Below are 21,440 nucleotides of genomic sequence, written 5' to 3'. Positions count from 1 at the left end.
AAGGAATTGTAAGAGACAAGAATATAAAAAATTATATGCGTGAATAGTGAAAATTTTCTTAGCAAAATATATGCAGAAGTGATTTATTAATTAGAACTTGCTATGGCATGTGCACTATTGGAGAAAGGAGCTCTTGGCAGTTTACATTATAGGATAAGATGAGAAAAGTAAATGAATCACTGGAAACATGAGGTGTCTTATATTGCCACTAGGCGGCAAAATATGCACCACGGAAAATTGAGGGAACTGGAAGACCATCGTACTTTCGGAGGAATATAAAAATGTTCAAAAACGCTAAAGATGGAAATAATATCCGCCTTTTACAAAGACGATGAAAAGACAAGATCGAAACAAGAAAGTCGCGATATCAAAATCCCACGACTTTCCGGCCACCGGACGTGTGGTCGGAGTCTTCCCTTCGAGGTAGGCCTTCTTCATGGATGACATTGATGCTCCCAGGGAATAACCGTAAAAATAAAAAAATGACTTCAGATCTATCATGTACTATCAACCGTAAGAAATTAGAGCAAAATAATGGTAAATAGTTGTCGAAAAGAAGCTCCATCGAGGTGAGGTGGGTAATTAATGTAACGAGTGCTTGCAAAAGGGGACAATATCCCCTATTTTCCATAAATTTGGGAATGAATTACATGACTCGTATTCCACAGCATTACTCAATTCTAAGTGAACCGCTCGCATAAGAAGAAATATCATGAGGTATGCACGAAGATAAAATAAAACATTCTCAAATGATCAGCTCCGCTCCGTAGAATTAGACTCCTACGAGATAGTAGTGAATTGCCCGGCGGCACGACCAGGGAAAACCTCTAGGCAAACAGAGTAACGGTCTAGGACACCAAGCCTCGCTTGTTGCCTAGACAGTTACCAAGCTCCGCTTCGCTTATTAGTTTGGCCCTGCCAATAGGAGTCAAATTAACAGTAGAACCAAGGTGGTTCAATTTTAATGCCCAAAATGTTGAATGAAGCCGTGGAGATTGTGATGGTCATACATGTTTTATCTATGTAGAACTTTCATAAAATCCGCTGTTTTTAATGTATTTCGTCTGATGGGTTGATTTTTACATCACGTTTCGATTAAAATTATTTCATTTTTACGAAAATACGTTCAATTCCTACGTGACCGATGTTACAAATATACGTTATGCTCCACAGAGCCATTTTGTTCGGGCACAATTTAAAAAAAATAACCCAGCAAACAAAATGAAATCCAAAACATCAGCGGGTTTTATGAATTAGTTCTTCACACATGTACGTATGACCATCACAACTTTCAAGGCCTCATTCAACATTTTGGGTATTAAAATAAAAGGAAGTATGCATTTTTCTTGGTTTTTTTCTATAACTACATTGGCCTCATCTCAATTTTCTTTCAAGCAGCTATTTTTTATTTTATTAATAAATTATACGAAAATAAAAAACCGTCTTTAAAGTGCAGATATTTTTAAGTTGTCAAAAAGCTTAATTTTTAATTGAGAATTGCGATGGACATCATTCCTCAGAAAACAACAACCATGCAGAAGGAGAATATCAAATCCATAAAATTAGCTTCTAATAAAAAAGCATGGGGTAAGTCCGTTGCCTATTAATAGTAAGTGGTAGTCTTTGCACACTAATAAATGACATGAGGCAAAATAACTACGGTAAACTACGGAACTGTCAAGAACATTACGCACTCGGTTCACTCAATGATGCGACCGAAAAATTCAACTCGAACAACAGCCTGAGGAAATTGAACCTTAAAATGGCTTCTAAAACAACGCTCAAACTTTTACAGAAATAAAATCACATCTTCATCTGAAATTGAGCGTATCTGCAAACCCTGAAAGTTTTCACAGCATATAGTGATATATAAGTTTGCTCCAAGGAAATTTCTGAAATCTTTTCCATAGGGCTAAAAATGTAAATCCATCGAGTGAAAATGGAAGTTTTTAAAGCTTTCACCACTGATGTCACAATTGTTCGTACGTAGACGTCATTTCTCGTAACCAGCTGCCCTCAAGATCTTTGTAGTTGCAGGTGATCACACAACACAGTGCTTTGTACTGCAACGCAATAAAAGTATAGGCATGTGACCGTACCTTAAGTTACCTGTTGCTTCCTATTCTCTCCAAGCTTTCATGAAAGCAAACGGCATAAATCCCGCTACGAGACCGAGATGGTAACAACAAGATTCATATTTTTGACATAGGATTTCGCATTCCATTTGCCAGCAGATGTGTCAATTATTTTTCTTCTCAAATTCAAATACACAATCAGATTACTACATATCCATCGAAGATATTACCAAATTCAATTTTCACAATCGCAGACAGAAAGCACGTAGGCTCCCTCGATAAACGACAACCCACCCTTCATAAGGCTAAAGAAGCATTTTAAAAATATGACTACTTACATTTTACCGGATGTATGCAGCACTTTCTGATGTCATTACTGAGTTAACAACAAATATTAGTCCAGAACTACAACAAAAGGTAATGGAAAGCGACCGCGAGTACTTTCTAGTCCGCCGTTGACGATCATAATTAGTTGTTGATAAAAAATGAATAGCGAAAGAGTACTTACCTAACGAACATTTTTAAAAATATCAAACTTCTGTCCTTAAAAAACATAGTTTGATGTAAAATGTAAAAAAACGTAGGAATGAAACCGAATACATAATTACTACAGCATAATGGCTAATTGTAAAAGAAACTCTTCAAATTTCTCTGTAGACTTCCAAAGAATGCTTGTTGCAGTAACTATTGCGAATAACAATACAGAATGAACTGTAGCCACATATTTACCCCAAATGGACGAACAGAAGGGTATATATCTCTCTCTTTAATCCAAAATAGCATCTATTGATAACCCCTATTACATATGAAAATATGTATCCAAGGCAGCAAAAACGGCAAAGCACAAAAATGTACTACTTCAAACATAAATGTATGGCCGTAACTATAGTATGAAAGGGAAACTTGACTCTGCCAGGAGAAGCTATCAACTGAAATATTGATAGGACAGAATAATATCAACAGAACATGAGAACCTATAGGTGTTGTGGGATACTTGATCAATATTTGTGGTAAAAACAGGATGTACATATACAGAGTAAGGAAGGAGTGGTTTAAAAAAGAATATAGATTGACGGCAATGGTTGTAGAAAAGTATAAAGAGGTGTGCTATTCTGCTTCGTTATAGTGAATTAATGGGTGAAATTTGAATCGCTTTAAGATATAAGTAAATAGATTGAGAAGAAGAGGTAGCCTGAGAAATCTATGGAAAGTGCAAGAAAGGAATATTTGAAATTTCAGCAACAAATTAGTGGGTCTGAAACAATGTATCGTTGTGGTGGACACGAATGAATTATGCAAGGATAAGGCAGTATGGAAGATATTATTTAAAAAAGCAATTTATCCTAAATAATTTTATACCACACTTTCCATGACTAGGGTCCCCTATAGGGAACAACATGAAAGATATGCACGCATGCTCTTGACATGGTAGAATATCATTAAGTTAAGTTTCTTGGAAGTGTGGAAAACCATCTTGTGCACAGTTTACTATCTTAATCTATACGATCTCCTAGCATGAAGAAAGCAATGGCTTATCCATCCCAATAGGAAAAACCGGAACTAAAGGGTGGAGTATTTTGATTATCAGAAGAAAAGGTGTGGCGAAAAAAAAACTTTTCTCAAGTCACATTGAATTGTGTGAAAAGCAATAATTTTTTGGGGAGGAGAGATTAACTTGAAAATCAGGGGAACAAAACTTGGTTGCAGAGCAAGAGATATGGTGCATGCTGTGAAATGAGTTAACTCTTTAATTATGATAAAAACAATTTTGCACTTTTCCACAGATGTGTTTGTAATGTACAATGCACTTCAGTTCATCGAACTATCTTCAGGTACAAGACCTGTCTCATACCTGAATATGGTTCAATGAACTGAAACAAATTGTACATAACAAATAAATCTGTGGAAAAGAACAAATATGTTTTTCTCAAAATGACGAACTTCCACTACATCTCGCCTGAATATGTTGAATAACTCTTTAATATAAAACTATGATCAGTATTGTCTACCTACATTACAATGAGTTTTTAATAGAATATAAATAACAATAGTGGACAAATAGCAGTGAACAAAACTGCTCTTAACAGAATTTCTTTTAGCAGCTACCCTAAAATTAGCTATTTAAAACATACTTTAAGTACTGCAAAAGCAGAACCTATTACAATATCACACTACTCCTAGCTGGACTAACACTCTATTATGATTATTACTGACTGGGAGAAAACTTAATTCATCCAAATCCCTTGGAATCTCACCTTCAGTTTGATCAAAACTTATAAATCCTTAAAGCAAAAGGCATATTTGACCTTGTACTGCCCTTGATTTTCTGCCAAATTAAAAATGCAAAAGTACTTGTTAAAGGCAAAAAGTGTTTCATTCAAAATGAATGCAAAATTCAAATTGTGGAAATAATTGAAGTAATATCGACATGAAATGAAGATGTTTCCTCAACAAATATTATAGTTATTGGTCAATTAGGTGAACAATAAGAACCACATATTAACTTCAATCACGAATATTTAATCAACTTGAAAATTAAGTTAAATGTAAGATTTGATCATTGCCCATGTCATGAACTGCATACTAAATAACTTTTTGCAGGTTAACTAAGATTGCTGACAACTTGGAAAAAAATGAGAAGTACTGTGTTTCATCTAGGAACATCCCTCATTGTTTTGGCAGCAGCAATTTCCACAACACATGGGACAGTGGACACGGCTCATGAAGTGGAAGAAGTTCTCGAAGTCAAGGAAGGGGACGTTGCCATATTACCATGCCCATCCCATGATGGATCCAACCGCTTCCTTTTCTGGCAATTTGACCCTGATGTCATAATAGGGCCAGGGCATCCAGTCAATAAAACCAAATACAAATATGAGGTTTTAACGGGAACGCTGAAAATTCGGGTAAGTCCTCTTAAAAAAAATTTTTCATCTTGAGGCTATCATACCTATTCTAATAGTTGGATGGTTAAGAGGTTCTTCAGAAGCATTATTAGCTGTTGAATTGTTTTCAGCAAATTCCAATTTGCAATACAGAAGTAGATAGTTATGGAGACATATCCTTGCGTGCCATTGGCTTAATTTTTTAGATGACAGAAATTTTTGGTGATTTTTGGGCAATCACCTGATTATAATACAGGGGAAATATTCCATTATACATGAGATTTAACTGTGGACTCCTTGATCTAACAGTAAGTGTCTATTGTTTATGCTGGTTTTTCTCTTTGCCTCTTTATATTTATTTCTACCTATTCACAATCACCAATTAAAAAAGGCAAATATTAACATTTTTATATATTTATGCTGCATTCAATGACTTCATCTCAAAATGAGTTCATTTAGGGTAACCTTTAATGTCAACTGGAGAAAGAATAAGTTATGTCTAAGTCTAGACTCTTGCATAGAAAAACCAAATTTTTATCAACATATATACATTACAGTGTGTTCCCAATAGTTTGAAAAGTACCAATATGATGACTCCAACTTTCTTAGCCTATCACTCAAAACAATTTCCATGATCACCACTGTAAAATCAATTAGTATGTACACTTTTTATCATATTATTGAATATTTTTTCAAACTGAAATGATCACCTATTTCCATAACACATGCATTGGTTTTTTTTCATACCATGCAATAAATGATGATACAATAAAACTAAGTCACTACATATCTACTCCTTGTCCAACTGGCTTCCAAGCTAATACACATTTTGCAAACACCCTCATCAATGTTTGCCAAGCCCTGTTCTGAAGATAATCTAAAAACTATTGTCCCCACCCTCAGAAACAAATCCAGTGCTGGGCTTGATGAAATTCCTGCTAAAGCTGTTTATCAATGTTTTTAAAGCTCCACTTTTTATTTGGAATCAATCAATCTTTAATGCAAGGGATTTTCTCATTCCAATTAAAAGAATCAAAAGTAGTGCCCATTAACAAAACAGTGGCTGTGTTAATGATTTAATCAACTACAGACTGAATGCCAATCCAAAAACATTGGCTAAAATATTTGAAAAAACCATGTTTAGGAAAATAGCATTTTATCTAGAAAAATATTTCTTGCTTTTCACTTCACAGCATGGGTTTAGATCTGAAAGATCTACTATGTTTATCAAGCCATTGACAGCATACTTGACTCATTAGATGCTAAATACGACACTCTTGGGCATTAATTGATTAATCAAAAGGCTTTTGATCCTGTTTACCATGATATACTTCTAATTAAACAAGATAGAATTGAGGGTAAAAAGAAACTTTACTCTTCCACAGTAAAGATTTAATATTTCATGACCATGGTTTCAATGATGCGCATCATTGAAACCATGGTCGTGAAATATTAAATCTTTATTGTGGAAGAGTAAAGTTTCTTTTTACCCTCATAATGAAGGAATTCCACCAAGTTAAACCTGAAACTGTTATGTTCAACATACAATTGAAATTAGAGGCATCCCTCTAAATTGGCTAAAGACTCATAGCAAAGATCGAGCTCAAAAGGTAGTGTTGTCAGTAGATGAGTTAAGACTATCATCTTAAACCTGCCATGCTTTCAAAGGCTCAAGGTTCAACCCTGCGTTCTCTTCTTTTTCTGCTAAATTTCAATGATCTACCTAACTGCTTTAAGGTTTATTAAGGAATAGTAACAGTTTTGCATACTGAGGATATTAATCCAATCAACACACACTTATCCCAGTCTTGTGGAAAAATCAAGGTCTGTTACACTTGCTATAAATAAGTGGTGTACTGCTAAATCCAGACAAATATAAGTAAAATGGTGTACTTTTCATACAATTAGAATGTGACAGAAAGTCTCCCGGTAAAAATTGATGACCAATCAATTGAGCAAGTGATGGAATGTAAATTTTTAGGAATTTATAAGAGTTAAACTATTTTTTGGGATACACACATAAAAGCCCTACAATGTAAGCTGAGTTCCACAGGCTATTTATGAAGACAACTGCCTGAGACTACAAGCAAAATAGTACTCCTTAATTTATATTATGGAGAAATGTATTAAAATATAACCTATAGTATAATATTTTGGGGTTCAGCTGCCTTTTGTGCAACCATTTTTAAAATGTAAAAGAAAGACATTGAAAAAATCACTGAGAATCCTCATTATGCTCCATCGAGGCCTATATTCCAAGAATTGAATTTACTGCCACTCCCTTTCACATGTATTATGCTATTAATTATATATATATATATTTTTTTTTTTTAAAGTAACATTAGCAATTATTCCCTTAATTATGTCTTCGTAATTACACCAAAGGAAGACACAAGATCCATTAAAAAGGGCCCAAGGAAATGGGCATCAAATTATATAACAAATTACCCATAAGTATAAAGGATACCAAGAGGGTTGCATTTAAACAAAAATTAAAAAGATACAGACTATGTAACATGTGATGATAAAATCTTGTAGCCCAGATCATTGAGTCCTTGCTGTTAGTTTATGGCAATGCTCATGGTCTAGTTTATATTAATACTAAGTCATTTTAATGGATATTTGTGTCTATTTTACATTTAATGTAATTGTTAATAGCATATTTATGTATCCCAATTAAGTCTGTAAGCATTGTACATCATCTTGACATGTCTTATAACATGTACATACACCATCCACCAGGTGTTTTGTAATGACCTTTACCAAAATAAAAAAAATATTCTTACTGTAATAAGGACTTGGGGAATGAGATCTGAAATCTCAAGAAAATTAAATTTCCTATGTTTGTTGACACTGCAATCCAAAAGATGGAAAATGCTTTTTCTCATCTGCAGGATGTGAGACAGGAGGAAGAAGGAGTATACAGGTGTACTTCCCAAAGCTTGAATGACCAAGTACATTCTGTACATCCCGTGAAGCTGGTTGTAAACAAGAATTGGGAGGAGGTGTGGGAAACCGACCATGAAGTATGTGAAGAAATCTTTCATTCATACTTATTAATTCATCATAAGCATGAATCAAACAGAAGCACAAGTTTTTCCTACTTAATATTAAAATATAATTCACTGTTCCATTTCATTTCTCTCTAGTCCATACATGATCAAGTCTGTATTTAAAATTATCAGAGATATATGTAAGCACTTATATTCCATAGATATATTAATAGGGGCAAAGATAAATGAATAATTTCCTCTGAGGTGTAAGAAAGACCATAACAAATACCCATTAAGTCTAATCCCTTGTTAGAGAGAAATGATACTTAACAATCGTGATTTCCACGATAGTATTTTTATTCACACTATTTATAGTTTGCTTCTCCCTTGTATTGAATATTATGTAAAATCCAAGAATTGCATGCATTTACAGTTAGTATAATGTCATCAAATATGTATGATAGCAGAAGTCAATTAAGGTTACCTACCAATAAAGCTAACACTGCCTGCGGTACAACTATACTGTCTCTTTTACAAAATGAATTGTTTTTTGCCATTCAACTTACTTTTACATGAACTATGCACGCCTTTTGCATTATGTTTTACACGTCCTACTCCTGATTTGACTTAGGAATTACACAGAAAAGTGCCAAACATAGGTACTTAATATTTCATTTCAAATTTACCTCTTCAATTTGGTGAGGGATTATTCCTCTCATGAATTCCTTAAACAATAACTACTGGTGGTTAATGGATATTAAAAATAATTGTTAATTGTACATTTTCATCAGTAATTGATTGATGTTCTTATCTCCACAGACAAATCTACTTAGAGGTTGGATTGCATTTGTAGTAGTTGGAATACTCCTAGTTGGAGCCTATTGTGCATACAGATACAGGAGGAGGCCTTCATCAAGATTCAGAGGTTAGTATCCTATAAAAACAGCAATATGAATTTTGGTAAGTTCTTGATGGTCTAGGAATTAAACTCCGTTTTACTTCAAAGGCCAACTTTACCCACCACATAACAATGAGCAGTCCAAACTGCCAATTCCTTTACTTGATCCACCTCACCCAACATTATTCCCTCAATCACAGCCTTCAACATTCCACTACCAATCAATAAGAAATTATTAACTGGAAGTGGATCATGCATTCTCTAAAATTTTCCCAAGAACCTTCTTTCTTCCCTTACCTAAGAATTCTCAATTTTTCTTTCTGTCCATTTTATTTTTACATTCTTCACTATACCTGTATCCCAAGATTTCTGATCTCTAGCCTCAACGACTGAGCTTTGGTTCATTTGAAAATTTCCTCTATGGCAAAGCCGCCTAATCTTTCTTTACATCACTTTAAAAGTGACAAAAATTAATTTGATGGGTACCAAATAGCTTGGTGTAAGTTTTGAGGATGTCGTCACCTGGGATGATTGTTCAGTTATCATGCATATGCTCTTTTTTTACTAATCAAGTTTTTGAAGATAGAATTTACCAGTAGAATGCCATCAGTAATTGACATGATAGTATGCATGTTGATTGTTTTCACTTTCTGTTCCTTATGCTTTGCCGTTGATTGTTCCTTCCCGCTTGGTCTTGTGGTAATTGGCTGGAAAAAATAGAAAAGGTGGAACACAAAACGAGGGGACACTTCAACCTTCAGAAACTCAACCTAATGTCTATGCTAGGAGACCCATGCACTTTTGCATGAATTTTGGAAATATAGATGAATATGAATTATCTGAGACCTTCCAAGATAATTGAGTCAATGAGAAGTCTGGGATTATACACCGTGTAGCCACGTTGATCATGAACTGGGCTGACTCTGTCATAATCTTCTGACTTAAGCCCATATTTTTCCTATCCTGAGACCCATCTCCTAAGGGTGTCCAACATAAAAATTTTCAATATTTTTTTACACAGGGTCTCGGAATACTGCGCATCATTTGTAAAATTTTAACATATTGGTTGGGTTGGGCAATACTATTAATATGGGCCTCACTTCTCCCTGAATTTTTAAGATGAGTTAGCCTCCAAAACATTGGTGATTGACACTATCACATAGTGGGAAGCTTAGCAGGTCTCATTTCATTTACAAATAAATCTGTTGCTAATTTTAAGATGTGTTGTTGGATCTCATAGGTCCTCTACATTACATATGAGTCTGCTTTGGTGGCTGGGTGTGGCTGTAGTGTTTTTTAAATGCAAACACCAAGTGTCATCTTTATCAGAATTCTTCTGAATGAGAGTAGAGATTTTTGGCACTGGTTGTGATGACCATGCTGTTGAATTAAACATGCTGCAAGAATTAAAAACATTTTTAGCATCATGATTATTTTACACAAACTTTTACCCAATACCATGACTTTCTTATTTGCTATTCAAGAAGGCTTATAATTCTTATAAAAGTTATCAAATATTTAAAATATAAGAACATAATTTTCAGCTAATTTGCATTCCTGAAAAATGATAAAAATTACTATCTGAAATCGCTCAAATGAAATAAAGAGTTTTAGCGCATGCTATTTATGTCATTTTTGGAAGTAAATCACTAGGCATAAAAGTTGTGGCATATATATTGGATGACCAAAAAAACACCCTCAAAGATTTCATATTTGGCTAGAGAGGTTCACAAGGATAATTTAAACCAAATGAGAAGAAGTGTCATGCATACAAAAATGTATTTTAAATATAAAAGTCAGAATGCATACTGAGATGATGAAGTATGGAAAGTAAAACCTTCAAGTCAGTACAAGTATTCCATATTATTGAAATTTCCCCACTTTCACTGTGGCCACTAAGATGTTTAGAGTTCTCTTTGGCAAGCATGAAGAACATGTATAGCCAAGTATACTTAACTATATGTATATATATATACATATATATACACATATATATACATTACTTCTCTATCTTCCAATGAAGACGGAGCAGAATTCCGTCGAAATGATCAACAAATAACGTGTGAGTGATCTTTTTATGTGTGTCTATATTGTTTGTGCTGTCCAATTCATTATTCGGCACTTCCGTGTTACGTCAACGAAATCATCTCTCTATATATACATATATATATAGAGAGATGTACAGATACATATATATATCGAGGTTCGAGTCCCGGTCAAGGAAATATTTTTACTCTTGTGATCCGTTCGATTCCGCCTTCCCCACCTTTATTGTGTTCGTCCTTTATATGTGTTCCTATCCCTTTTCCTTATATCTGTTTCTGTATATATGAGTATTTATTCGCCGTTTGACGGGATTTCGTGTTTGAATGTGTATTTGGCCAATGTGGCTCATCTCTTTCTTCTGGCTATGCGTGCCACGAAACGCACTGTTCCTTTCCTGTATGATGTTGTATGAATTCTAAACCACTGTCCTTTCCTCTTGTGTATTGTCTATTTCTCCTTTGGTGGGTGAAACAGTCCCCTGACGCCATCTCTTGGCTAAAGAATCGGGGCGCTTGGCAACATATTAGACCCACGGATCTCAGGGTAAATTACGTTTCCTCGATAGCTCAAGTGGTTAAGAACATCCGCCCGGCAAGTGGAAAGATCCGAGGTTCGAGTCCCGGTCAAGGAAATATTTTTACTCTTGTGATCCGTTCGATTCCGCCTTCCCCACCTTCATTGTGTTCGTCCTTTATATGTGTTCCTATCCCTTTTCCTTATGTCTGTTTCTGTATATATGAGTATTTATTCGCCGTTTGGCGGGATTTCGTGTTTGAATGTATATATATATATATGTATATATAGAGAGATGATTTCGTTGACGTAACACGGAAGTGTTACATATATGTATATATATATATATATATATATATATATATGTATATATATATATATACATAGATATATATACATAGATATATATACATATATATATATATACACATATATATATATTTATTTATTTGCTGAAGCATTGGATTACTTTATCACATGAAAAAACTGTGGAATATTTCAGAGTTCATTTTATTTCATAATGGATTTCAAAACGTTAGGCCTGGCATTGTTGCGACAAATTTGAACTGTTACTGTTCAATCAATGAATATCTGAATAATGATGGAAGGCTGACTGTTTAACAAAAGGTTAATTGTTTGGCAAAATATTACTTTTGCTTGGTTGAATGCTTTTTAAACTTTTTACACATGAAAATGTTGTAATGATGAAGTTATAATTATTTGACATGACCTCTGAAGTAGCATGTTTGTCAAAACATAGAAAGTGTGCAACTAACATTAGAATGGTCTGAGTTATAACCTTGAACTATAAAAGTAGATGTTTGTGGGGTGATTGATCTGCTGTAAAAATTATCAAAAAAGTTTAATATGATTGCTTTCACTATAATTTGCTTAATTCCCACACTAAAAATTATATATTTTCTAATCTGCCACTTAGAAGTGCCTGTGGAGGATCCACAAGAGGACATCATGGCAGGCATGGAACTAACCTCTCCTCCCATAAACCTCTTTGAAGACAGTGACACATCATTAATTGTGGACACAGATCTACCACAAATATTGAGATCAAAAAATGGAAAGCCTTCAATATATTCTGATAATTTCTTACAGGAAAATGTGACATGAGAAAAGGAAGTGAAAAAGTCTGAAAAATTATGCATAAAACATTTCTGGAGATGAATCTGTTATTACTTGTGGAAGAGACATTAAATAGTTTCAAAAGGCTTTGATATGTTATGACAAAGAATGCTGATTTTTACCATATAACCGGGATGATATTTTGTTTTAGTAATGTCTAAGTGAAGCTATTTCTTGAACTTGGGTATATTTAACTTGAGAGAAAGAAATGGGTGGGATATACAAACTCATTATGTGATTAATGTGCCACAGGGAACTAGTTTTGTTTTCTGTGTCCAAAATCAATATCAGAGGATCATTAACAATTAAATAATTGCTAGGGACTTTAATAGACATGGGATTTTTGAACTTGGGTGATTCTTTGTGACTTATAGTCCCAACATAGATTTGGCATACATAGCTACCTTTCCCAGGATATATTGTAACCTATATATTGCTATAAATGCTCCCATGGTGTTGTTAAAATTACTACGGTATAATTGTTGCTCCTGAAGTGATCCTTCTCCAGAGCTGCCCCCTCACCCAAAAAAACAATCTACTGACCCATCTAAAAAATCAGACCCAACTCTTAAAATGCTCACCATATTTCAACTTTTTATGTAGTTATTTTTTGGGTGAATGATGAATGAAGGTATACAAATTGTACCGGGCAGTATTGTACTTGCAGTATTATCACATCTTAGCTATAGTAGCACTTAAAATTATTGTTTTACTGAATTAAAACATAATAAATGTTATAATTCAACCATTTCACTTAAACAAGAATAGACAATTTTTTACCCAATACCTCTGAAATAAGGGTTGATTCCTTTCTCCTCCCCTCAATTTTAATGACACTTTTTATCATGAACCACCACCCCTCCCCCATGCTGTTACTTCTGCCTTCTCATCAATTGACAGTTTCACTGGCATTCCAAGCAACAATGCTCTCTTTGGATATGAATTTGGTGACTGGAGTGGAAGAGAATAATCATCCAAGGAAATGAATCCAAAAGCAACCCAAAAATGGAGTTTTCCTGTACCCCTTTGTTACTTAAAAAATTAACTATTGAAAAAGTGTCATTAAACTGTTTCACATGAAATTTGAACAATTGAATGAGTTTCCATAATTTCCCATCAACTATGGTTTCTATATATTTGGCTATTTCAGGACCAAGGTCAGTAAAGTGAATGTAGAACAAAAGGAAACAAAATCTTCCGATTTCAAAATGGGGACTTTTGAACATAATAACAGAGATGAAGACTACTATAATTTTTTCACTAAGTAATGGATGTTATTTAGTGGAAAATTGTAGCAGTCTTCATCTGTTATTATGGAACAGTTCTACCACATCACCCCTGAATCTGTAATTTATACTTTTAAACATGTTTTTATTTCCCCTATGCATGTGTGTTTTCAGAAAAATTGTACTGAACAATCAAAATCCGATTTAGGTGCTCTCAAAATTAGAACATATTCAAGAAAAACCAGATATCCAAAAACCATATCACTGATTAGTTATTATGTTGACCAAATTCTCAGTTTTATGCAAAGGCATCAAAAGTCTACTACATTTCTTCTATTATTTGATAATTTAAAACTCTTGTTTAAATTGTAATACCCTAGTTTTCTTAAACAAAGGTTTGTAGATCTCATCATGATTTTACAATGAGTATTTCTCATTTTGGTTTCCTCAAAATGTATATATACTTTAAAAATTCAATCAACTACACCTGTTAATGGATCAGGTTTTTCCACAGTAACACTGGGAAATTATATGTAGCTCCATTCCATCACTACAAATTTAAAAACTTAAAATTAGGTATGGGGTAAAGGTTTTGGGGTATGATGAGTTCATAGATTAGAGATTAAAATTGAATCCTTTCATGCAATCACCAAATCTCAGTGGACAGTGGTTTCTTCCATATGAATTTTTACCACGTTCAAAGTGAATAAGACATTATTTGATGGGGTTGGCATAAATGAAAAGCATGCCTGTAATTTTAATTCCGAAGTTGCAAACATTTTATAGTGGTGATAGAATTTGCAAATAAAATACTAGGTAGGGGTGAACCCAATGGTGACATATCAATGCCTGAAAGAGGATTGTTTATGGTCTGTGTTTCTTCAATTTAAGATCACCAAAATTTTAGACCTCCGTCAGTTAAATGGGAGAGTCATTACTACAAATCCAACACTAGTTCCAGATAGTGAAGAAATCATGATGCAGTCCAAGTTTTATCGATTTTAAGTCACTGTCTTATGCTAAATTAAATACCCTTAGGCATTTACTTATGTCAGAATGATGTGGTATGAGTGAGGTAATGCAGTCAACAGAAGATATACTACTCTTCCACTTGGGTTCATACATCTCATATGAAAAAATCCTACCAAGACATTCCTAAGTACGGTTGACAAATCCACATATCCCTTTTGAAGAGTTCAAAGGAAAATTTTAATACATAGAGGAACATTTAGAACATCTGTTAAAGACAGTCATATCATATTTGGAAGCGACAAACAAGCTGGGCGATTTTGTTCATGTAGTCATCTTGGGATAAAAATTGCATTACTTAAATAATTCTCATTGGAGATTGAACTCATCATTAGCCTTAATTAATTTGCTAACCCAGTGGGTTAACTAATCAATTTTGCTATAATAACAAGTTAGGGTTATTTCAGTATTCATTTGAAGAATGTGTAGGAGGCACGGTATATGATATAAATCCTAAATTGATGTGATACTAATGAATATTTTTCAGCAAGTTTACGATTTATAGGATTTTAATTTATTGTCATGTAAGGTTGTTAATGAAGTGAATGATTTATTCTTTTACAAAGTAAGGAAATTAAGTTATTACACATTATAATTACATTAGTATGGATTCTTCAAAGTACTTAGTGTAAAGGGAGAATGTTCATGTGTAAATTGAATTGAATGCAAATCATGGAACCAATGAATTTCCGGCACAGCATGTTTTTCTGATGCATATAGAGATTCATAGAAAGGGAAGTTGAATAAAAAGTGGCTGCCCAAGGAAATTGCATAATGTGAAAAATAGCTAAAATTAGGGAAGAGAATTGAATAATTTAGAGGGAAATTATTGTATTACAATGTTAAAACCTCATCAATTTAAGTGTAAATGAAAAAAATACTAAATATGTAAATATTTCACTTGTTTCTAAGATTGTAAGTAAATTAAAAGTGAAAACAATGATGGCTAATTTTATCATGAAGTATTAGTACAAACACATCCTGAATGATGTCAATGGAAAACTTTCATGATGTCGTTTTGTTGAAATTCAATTAATGCTCGGTTAGTTTAAATTTAAATGAAGTGTGATTGTGATATAGAGTAACATATGTTGCATGCAGCAGCTTGAATTGTGTCCATGCTTACAATTGTTAAAATATAATATCATGACCACTGCATGGTTTTTTATCTTTCTGTGATTTTAAAATTTTTCATACCAAGTATATAATGTACATAAACCATGTTTCATAAATAAATACATAAATAATCCTGTAAAATTCTTTCATTAAATATGGTTTATTAAATAGTATTCAGCTCACCAGAAATTACCAATTGCCTTGTTAGCATAGTCATTGAATTCCTGGTTGGTTGAACTCTGAAATGTTGTGTTTACAGTCCTACTTCAGGGAAGGCTTAAGCACACTTATAGTTGCTATACTATTTAATCACCAGTGGAAAATTAATAAGATCCCAGAGGACACATTATTGATAGGTCATGGCATGGGTATCTGTGCTGTCTAGTTGCTAATTAAAAAAATGAAAATTTTGATGTTATAGAGAGTAGCAGACAAAAAATGGAATGGGATAACAAGAGAGACAAGCCAATAAATATATTGTGATTTTCATGCAGTTAAATTATGGGGTTGACTCCTGCTAAATATGTCTCACAACATTTGACATACTGAATTATATATTCAACATTAATGGCTGAATGGAAGGAGTAGGCTATTGATATTACATACTTCTGAAGCAAAGCAGTATGTAATATCAATGAGCAAATCCAAAAGTTATGGAATAGCCTCAGCCATCTAAAACTGTTCTAATAACAATGTTTTGGAAAAAATAGAATAAAAGAAATTTTACAATCAGTCGAATCATCACCATGAAACATTTGGATTTTATAGGTACATTTGTGGACAAATGGGCTTCAATTACTAAGGTTTTCATATTGCATTGGGGCTACAAAATATTTTGCCTTATTATTGAAATTATGAGTTGAAAATTGGCAATAAAATAAGTTCACAATTTTATGGTGGGTTCCAGATGGTGTGGTGGCTAACGTACTGCTTCCCACACAGAGGCCACGGGTTCAAATCCTGGAGGTGACGGATATTTTTCAGTGGTATCCCGATCCTACTTGAGGTGCTCTGTGGAGGGCACTTTGAGCGAGAATGCCATCCATCAGACGGGACGTTAAGCTTCGGATCCCTTGGAACCTTTTGTCAAGAGTAGGCTAATGCTTACACCAGGTTTCTCTCCACCCTTCCTATCCCTAATGGCTCAAATGACCTCAACTGTTGGTTGCCTCCCCTAAAACTACTACTACTAATATTATGGATACCATTTCATCAGGTGAAATTTTCATTTAATATTCTCTTACCGCACAACTAGAAGTACCAGATGAAGAAATTCCTGAGGACAACATGGCAGGGGTGGAACTCATGGCACCCTCCACAAGCCTCATTGGAGATGGTGACAATACCTCCATGGTGGATACTGATTTCCCAAAGGCTTTCAATGCAATGTATAAACCAATTGGTGGAGTGGAAGCAAGACTATGAACATCAAACTTTAATGCTTTTATAGGTTCAAAAACATGAAGTGTGCTATTGTGATAAGTTGTGCATGAGTGTGTGACAGTTATAAATAGTTACCAAATTACAATCGAACCTTGGAGATGAAACTTTTCATCAACCATTTAAAAGTGTTTCAACAAGCAGCTGAGTGGAACACTATTATCAGGGCATATCTAACAATGTGCAATGTCCTTTGCTTGTCAACTTTTTGGAGTGGCAAGATGAAGCCATTATTTTTCAGGCGATGATGAAAATTGGAGATCTTAGTTAATACAATTCCCCTTTGTAAAGTTGATAAAGATTAATTCATTTTTAAGCAAAATATACAGTAACACTGCATATACATCCTGGTGGTGAGGTGCAGGGAAATTATATACTGGCTTCTTTAGATATTGTGACAATGGGTCTAGAGAAATACAAAGCTTTAGTTTTGTGAGCGGCATAATAGTGAAATGTGCCAAAATTAGCCATTAAGAGTGCTGCAAATGTTAGCAGGAAACACTAAAAGTGGTATATGTACTGCAGAGTCTGGTAACCTTGCCCTACCCCATTACTCAAGAGTTAAAAAGTCTTAAATTAATGACCCCATTATGTGTTGTATAGCATTGGCTCATCAAAAATGGACATGGCAAAGACTGGACAGTTGTTCCTCCGATGCGAGAGATGGGCAATATAATAAAAAAAGTCTGTGAATGAAATGTCAGTAAGGTGAATGAATGTAACGAAAAATGAGCTAGTGTCTTCTGGACTGTAAAAGTTTATAAGAAAGATAAGAAGGAAAGAACAGTTTCTATTGTAAAATGTTGTGCCCAGTGAATGATGAGACTGAAAGCAAAATGGATGAGGAATAGTATTAATGGGAAGAAGTTTTGATTGAGAGGAGCCCTGGTGAAAGAATAATGGGTAGTGCAATTTAGGAGACATGAATGTAGGCTGGTGTTAGAAGAGATGCCTCTGAAAAAGTGGTGAGGACTTTTGATGACCATGAGTGAATGGTAATAGAAAACTTGATGAGTGTTTGAAGGGAAAAAGTAATATTTGTCTTGAAATGATTCAAGCATAATTAAAGCATTTGCAGGGAAATGAGAGGGGCTACATGTGGAACAGACCACTGTTTGGTAGTTTCAAAAGATGATCAGAGGAAACAAAGGGGGGGAAGGCAAGGAAAATTAGAAGGCAATATCAAATAAAGGTCAAGAGGCTACAAAACAAAAATATAAGAATGCACTATGATTGAGGATAAACAACTAGAATCAGGTGGGCCAAATGGTGAATCCATTTGAATGAATATATACACACACACACATATATATATATATATATATATATATGCAGATACATAAATTTCCATACGAAATCCCACCATATGGCGAAAAAATATTCGCATCAGCTCGTCTCATTCTTCTGACTATGTGTGCCACAAAACACATTGTTCCTATCCTTTATGACGTTGCATGATTGCTTCTACTGCCCTTCCTCTTGTGTTGTGTATTTCTCATTTGGTGGGTGAAACAGCTCTTGGCCAAGTAATCTGGGCACTTGGTTACTTAATAACTTGCAGATCTCAGTGTAAATTACGTTTCCTTGATAGCTCAAGTGGTTAGAGCATCTGCTCGGCAAGTGGAGAGATCTGGTGTTCAAGTCCCGGTCTAGGAAATATTTTTGTGCTTGTGATTTGCTTGATTCAACCTTCCCCACTTCTCCTGTGTTCGTCCTTTTTGTGTGTTCCTCTCCTTTCCTTTACCTTATATCTATTTCCATGTGAATGAATAATTGTTTGCCATATGGTGGGATTTCGTGTTTGAATGTGTGTGTGTATTATATATATATCATGCAAGTGGATTCTTGGCAGAGTATGAAAGGAAAGATTGTTAAGAGAATTGAATGCCTGGAAAATGTTCGTGGAGAAAATGGCGGTCAGGAGAAGGTAAGATAATGAATACCAGGTGGAGTAAAGAAAAGGCTTTCAGAGTGCAAAGAAGAGGCAGTCAAGAGGATGACTATCTACTAAAGGTAAAAAAGCTTGGAAGATAGTGTGATGTTTAAAAAAAGATGAAGGGAAAATTCAAAAATGTTGTGAAAGGGATGAAAATAAATAGATAAGAACACAAAATGATTTTGAATGAAATAATAGTAATGTTTTACATATTCGTACGAAGGGCAAAGTAAGGTGAGGGCAAATTAATGAATATAATAAAGAGTATAAGTGGTATTACTTATTGTACGGGTTGAAGGCAGAGTTGAAGACTGTTAGCGGAATATTTTGAGGATGTATAAGCCAGTGGTGTAGATTATAAATTGTTAACCTTAGGTGGTATTAATAATTGCAGTAGGACAAATTCCAAAGAAACTGCGGGAGATGCCGCAACAGTAACTTTTAACGGAGTCATCCGCTAATGTGCATTTCAATGCAACAGTTTCAGTGTAAAAATCATTTGCCTTGACTGGGATTCGAACCCTCGATAGCTTAAGTGGCTAAAGCACTCGACCGGATATTGAGGGATCTGGGTTCGAATCCCAGTCAAGGCGAATGATTTTTACACTCAGAAACTGTTGCATTGAATTGCAGTAGGGTTCATATTATTGAAAAGATGAGATTCCTTTGGAAATTTTGAAGAATAAAAAGTGTGTGGGTATACATGGCATAAAAAGGAAAATACTGAAATATAATTCCAAACACTGATTACTTATTACAGCAAGCTGTAACATTTTTGTTATCAAACTTGAGCTGCCCCAAAAATTCTGAAAAATTAAATAATTGTACCTTCGTATAAAGCACAGTAAAATTTAAAAATTATATAACAGTCTTGGGCAAAACTCTGGGGAGTACCATGTGGTTTAATGCCTATTATAGGATGTTGAGATCATCTGTTTGCTCTTTAACAAATACAACAAAACTGCATTGAATTGAGAAAGAAAGTCTTCATAGAAAGAGTTCATTTGTCAATTAGGAGGAGGCATATTCCAGGGTAAAAGAGGAAAGATGCAAGAGATTTATTGGAGAATATGAAACGAAATACTGGTTAAAAATGCCATATAAGTGATGCATGAACATTATGCAGCAAGTGAAAGGTTAGATGAGACCTTGAGTGACTGATTTTATATGTAGTTTCCAGCCTTACTTAGTGGCAGGGATCTATGACCAATTTTGACCTCTGAAATCCAACACTGTACTATTCAAGTCACCATGATTCATGAAATAGTAAAATATTTCCAATTTTAACATTTAGTACTAATGGTTCATTTAATTTACTTAGTTGTCTATCCTAGCAAAATGCACACAATTGCTGGGATATTCCTGAATTCCTAATGAAACTCAACAGGTATCTAAATAATGAAAGAATTTTTGCAACATTCATATCTTTTGAGTAGAACTGGGAATTGATGTCATGTCTTTCCTCCACCTATTTTGAGCCACTGACTTCAGGCGCCAACATTCCTAGGGTATTCAAGTAGTGAAAATTCTTAATAGGGAGCTTATTAAAGATACACACGTTCATTACAATGGCAACATCTAATTTTAAAAACTGGAAAAGATTCTTTAGATCAAAAGAAAAAATATTTCATCTTATTGAAAAAAATTGCAAATTAAAATACAATGCACATAAAAAGGAACTAAATGATCTATATAGTACGAATGGTGATAGTATAAATATTTCCCAAATTATGATTTGGGAAATACAATGAGTACTGATTGAGAATTATGCATCATAAGGAGGTGAAGGAAACTTCGGGCAGGTAATAAACATGCAACCAGTCACTTCTGTGACAAGCAGTTATTTAGGTAGTTGAAGTCAACAATTGGAGTGAATATGATCACAGATTACTGTTAAGTAGCCAGTTTGGAGTGGATTGATGACTTATGGTTGATAACTGTTAGATACTGTCACTTTTATTCACAAAGGAGCAGACAATTGTTTGGGGAACACCACTTATGTCAGCAAAAGGTGAGAAAATTGGCCTACTTCACTGTCTCCAGAGTTTTGGCATCAAAGCATTGCTGTATTGATTTTGGACATAATTTCTTGTACACTGAGAGGATAAGTTATGCATACATGCAGTTTTTCAGCATCAGTAGCTGA

At 34.3% G+C, this 21,440-nt stretch overlaps 1 protein-coding gene across 5 annotated transcripts in view; it reads left to right on the top strand.

Annotated features, from left to right (window-relative positions):
* The window catches only part of LOC139697581 (uncharacterized), a 51,234-nt gene extending 31,569 nt beyond the window's left edge, over positions 1–19,665 (top strand). For 4 of the 5 annotated variants that reach the window (XM_071596346.1, XM_071596345.1, XM_071596344.1 and 1 more), the window contains exons 2-5: positions 4,677–4,981; positions 7,855–7,986; positions 8,773–8,878; positions 12,348–13,206. In XM_071596346.1, the coding sequence (XP_071452447.1) occupies positions 4,709–4,981; positions 7,855–7,986; positions 8,773–8,878; positions 12,348–12,535 (699 nt within the window). In that variant the 5' untranslated portion in view covers positions 4,677–4,708 and the 3' untranslated portion in view covers positions 12,536–13,206. Of the gene's footprint in view, positions 1–4,676; positions 4,982–7,854; positions 7,987–8,772; positions 8,879–12,347; positions 13,207–17,173 lie in introns of those variants that run through there. The other variant, XM_071596347.1, reaches the window with a different exon arrangement.
* The last annotated feature ends 1,775 nt before the right edge of the window (positions 19,666–21,440 follow it).

Source organism: Hetaerina americana, unplaced genomic scaffold, assembly GCF_022747635.1.
Source record: "Hetaerina americana unplaced genomic scaffold, ioHetAmer1.1.p SCAF_8, whole genome shotgun sequence".
NCBI lineage: Eukaryota > Metazoa > Arthropoda > Insecta > Odonata > Calopterygidae > Hetaerina > Hetaerina americana.
The sequence above is the reverse complement of the archived record's forward strand: the minus strand, read 5'-3'. Positions and strand labels throughout refer to the sequence as shown.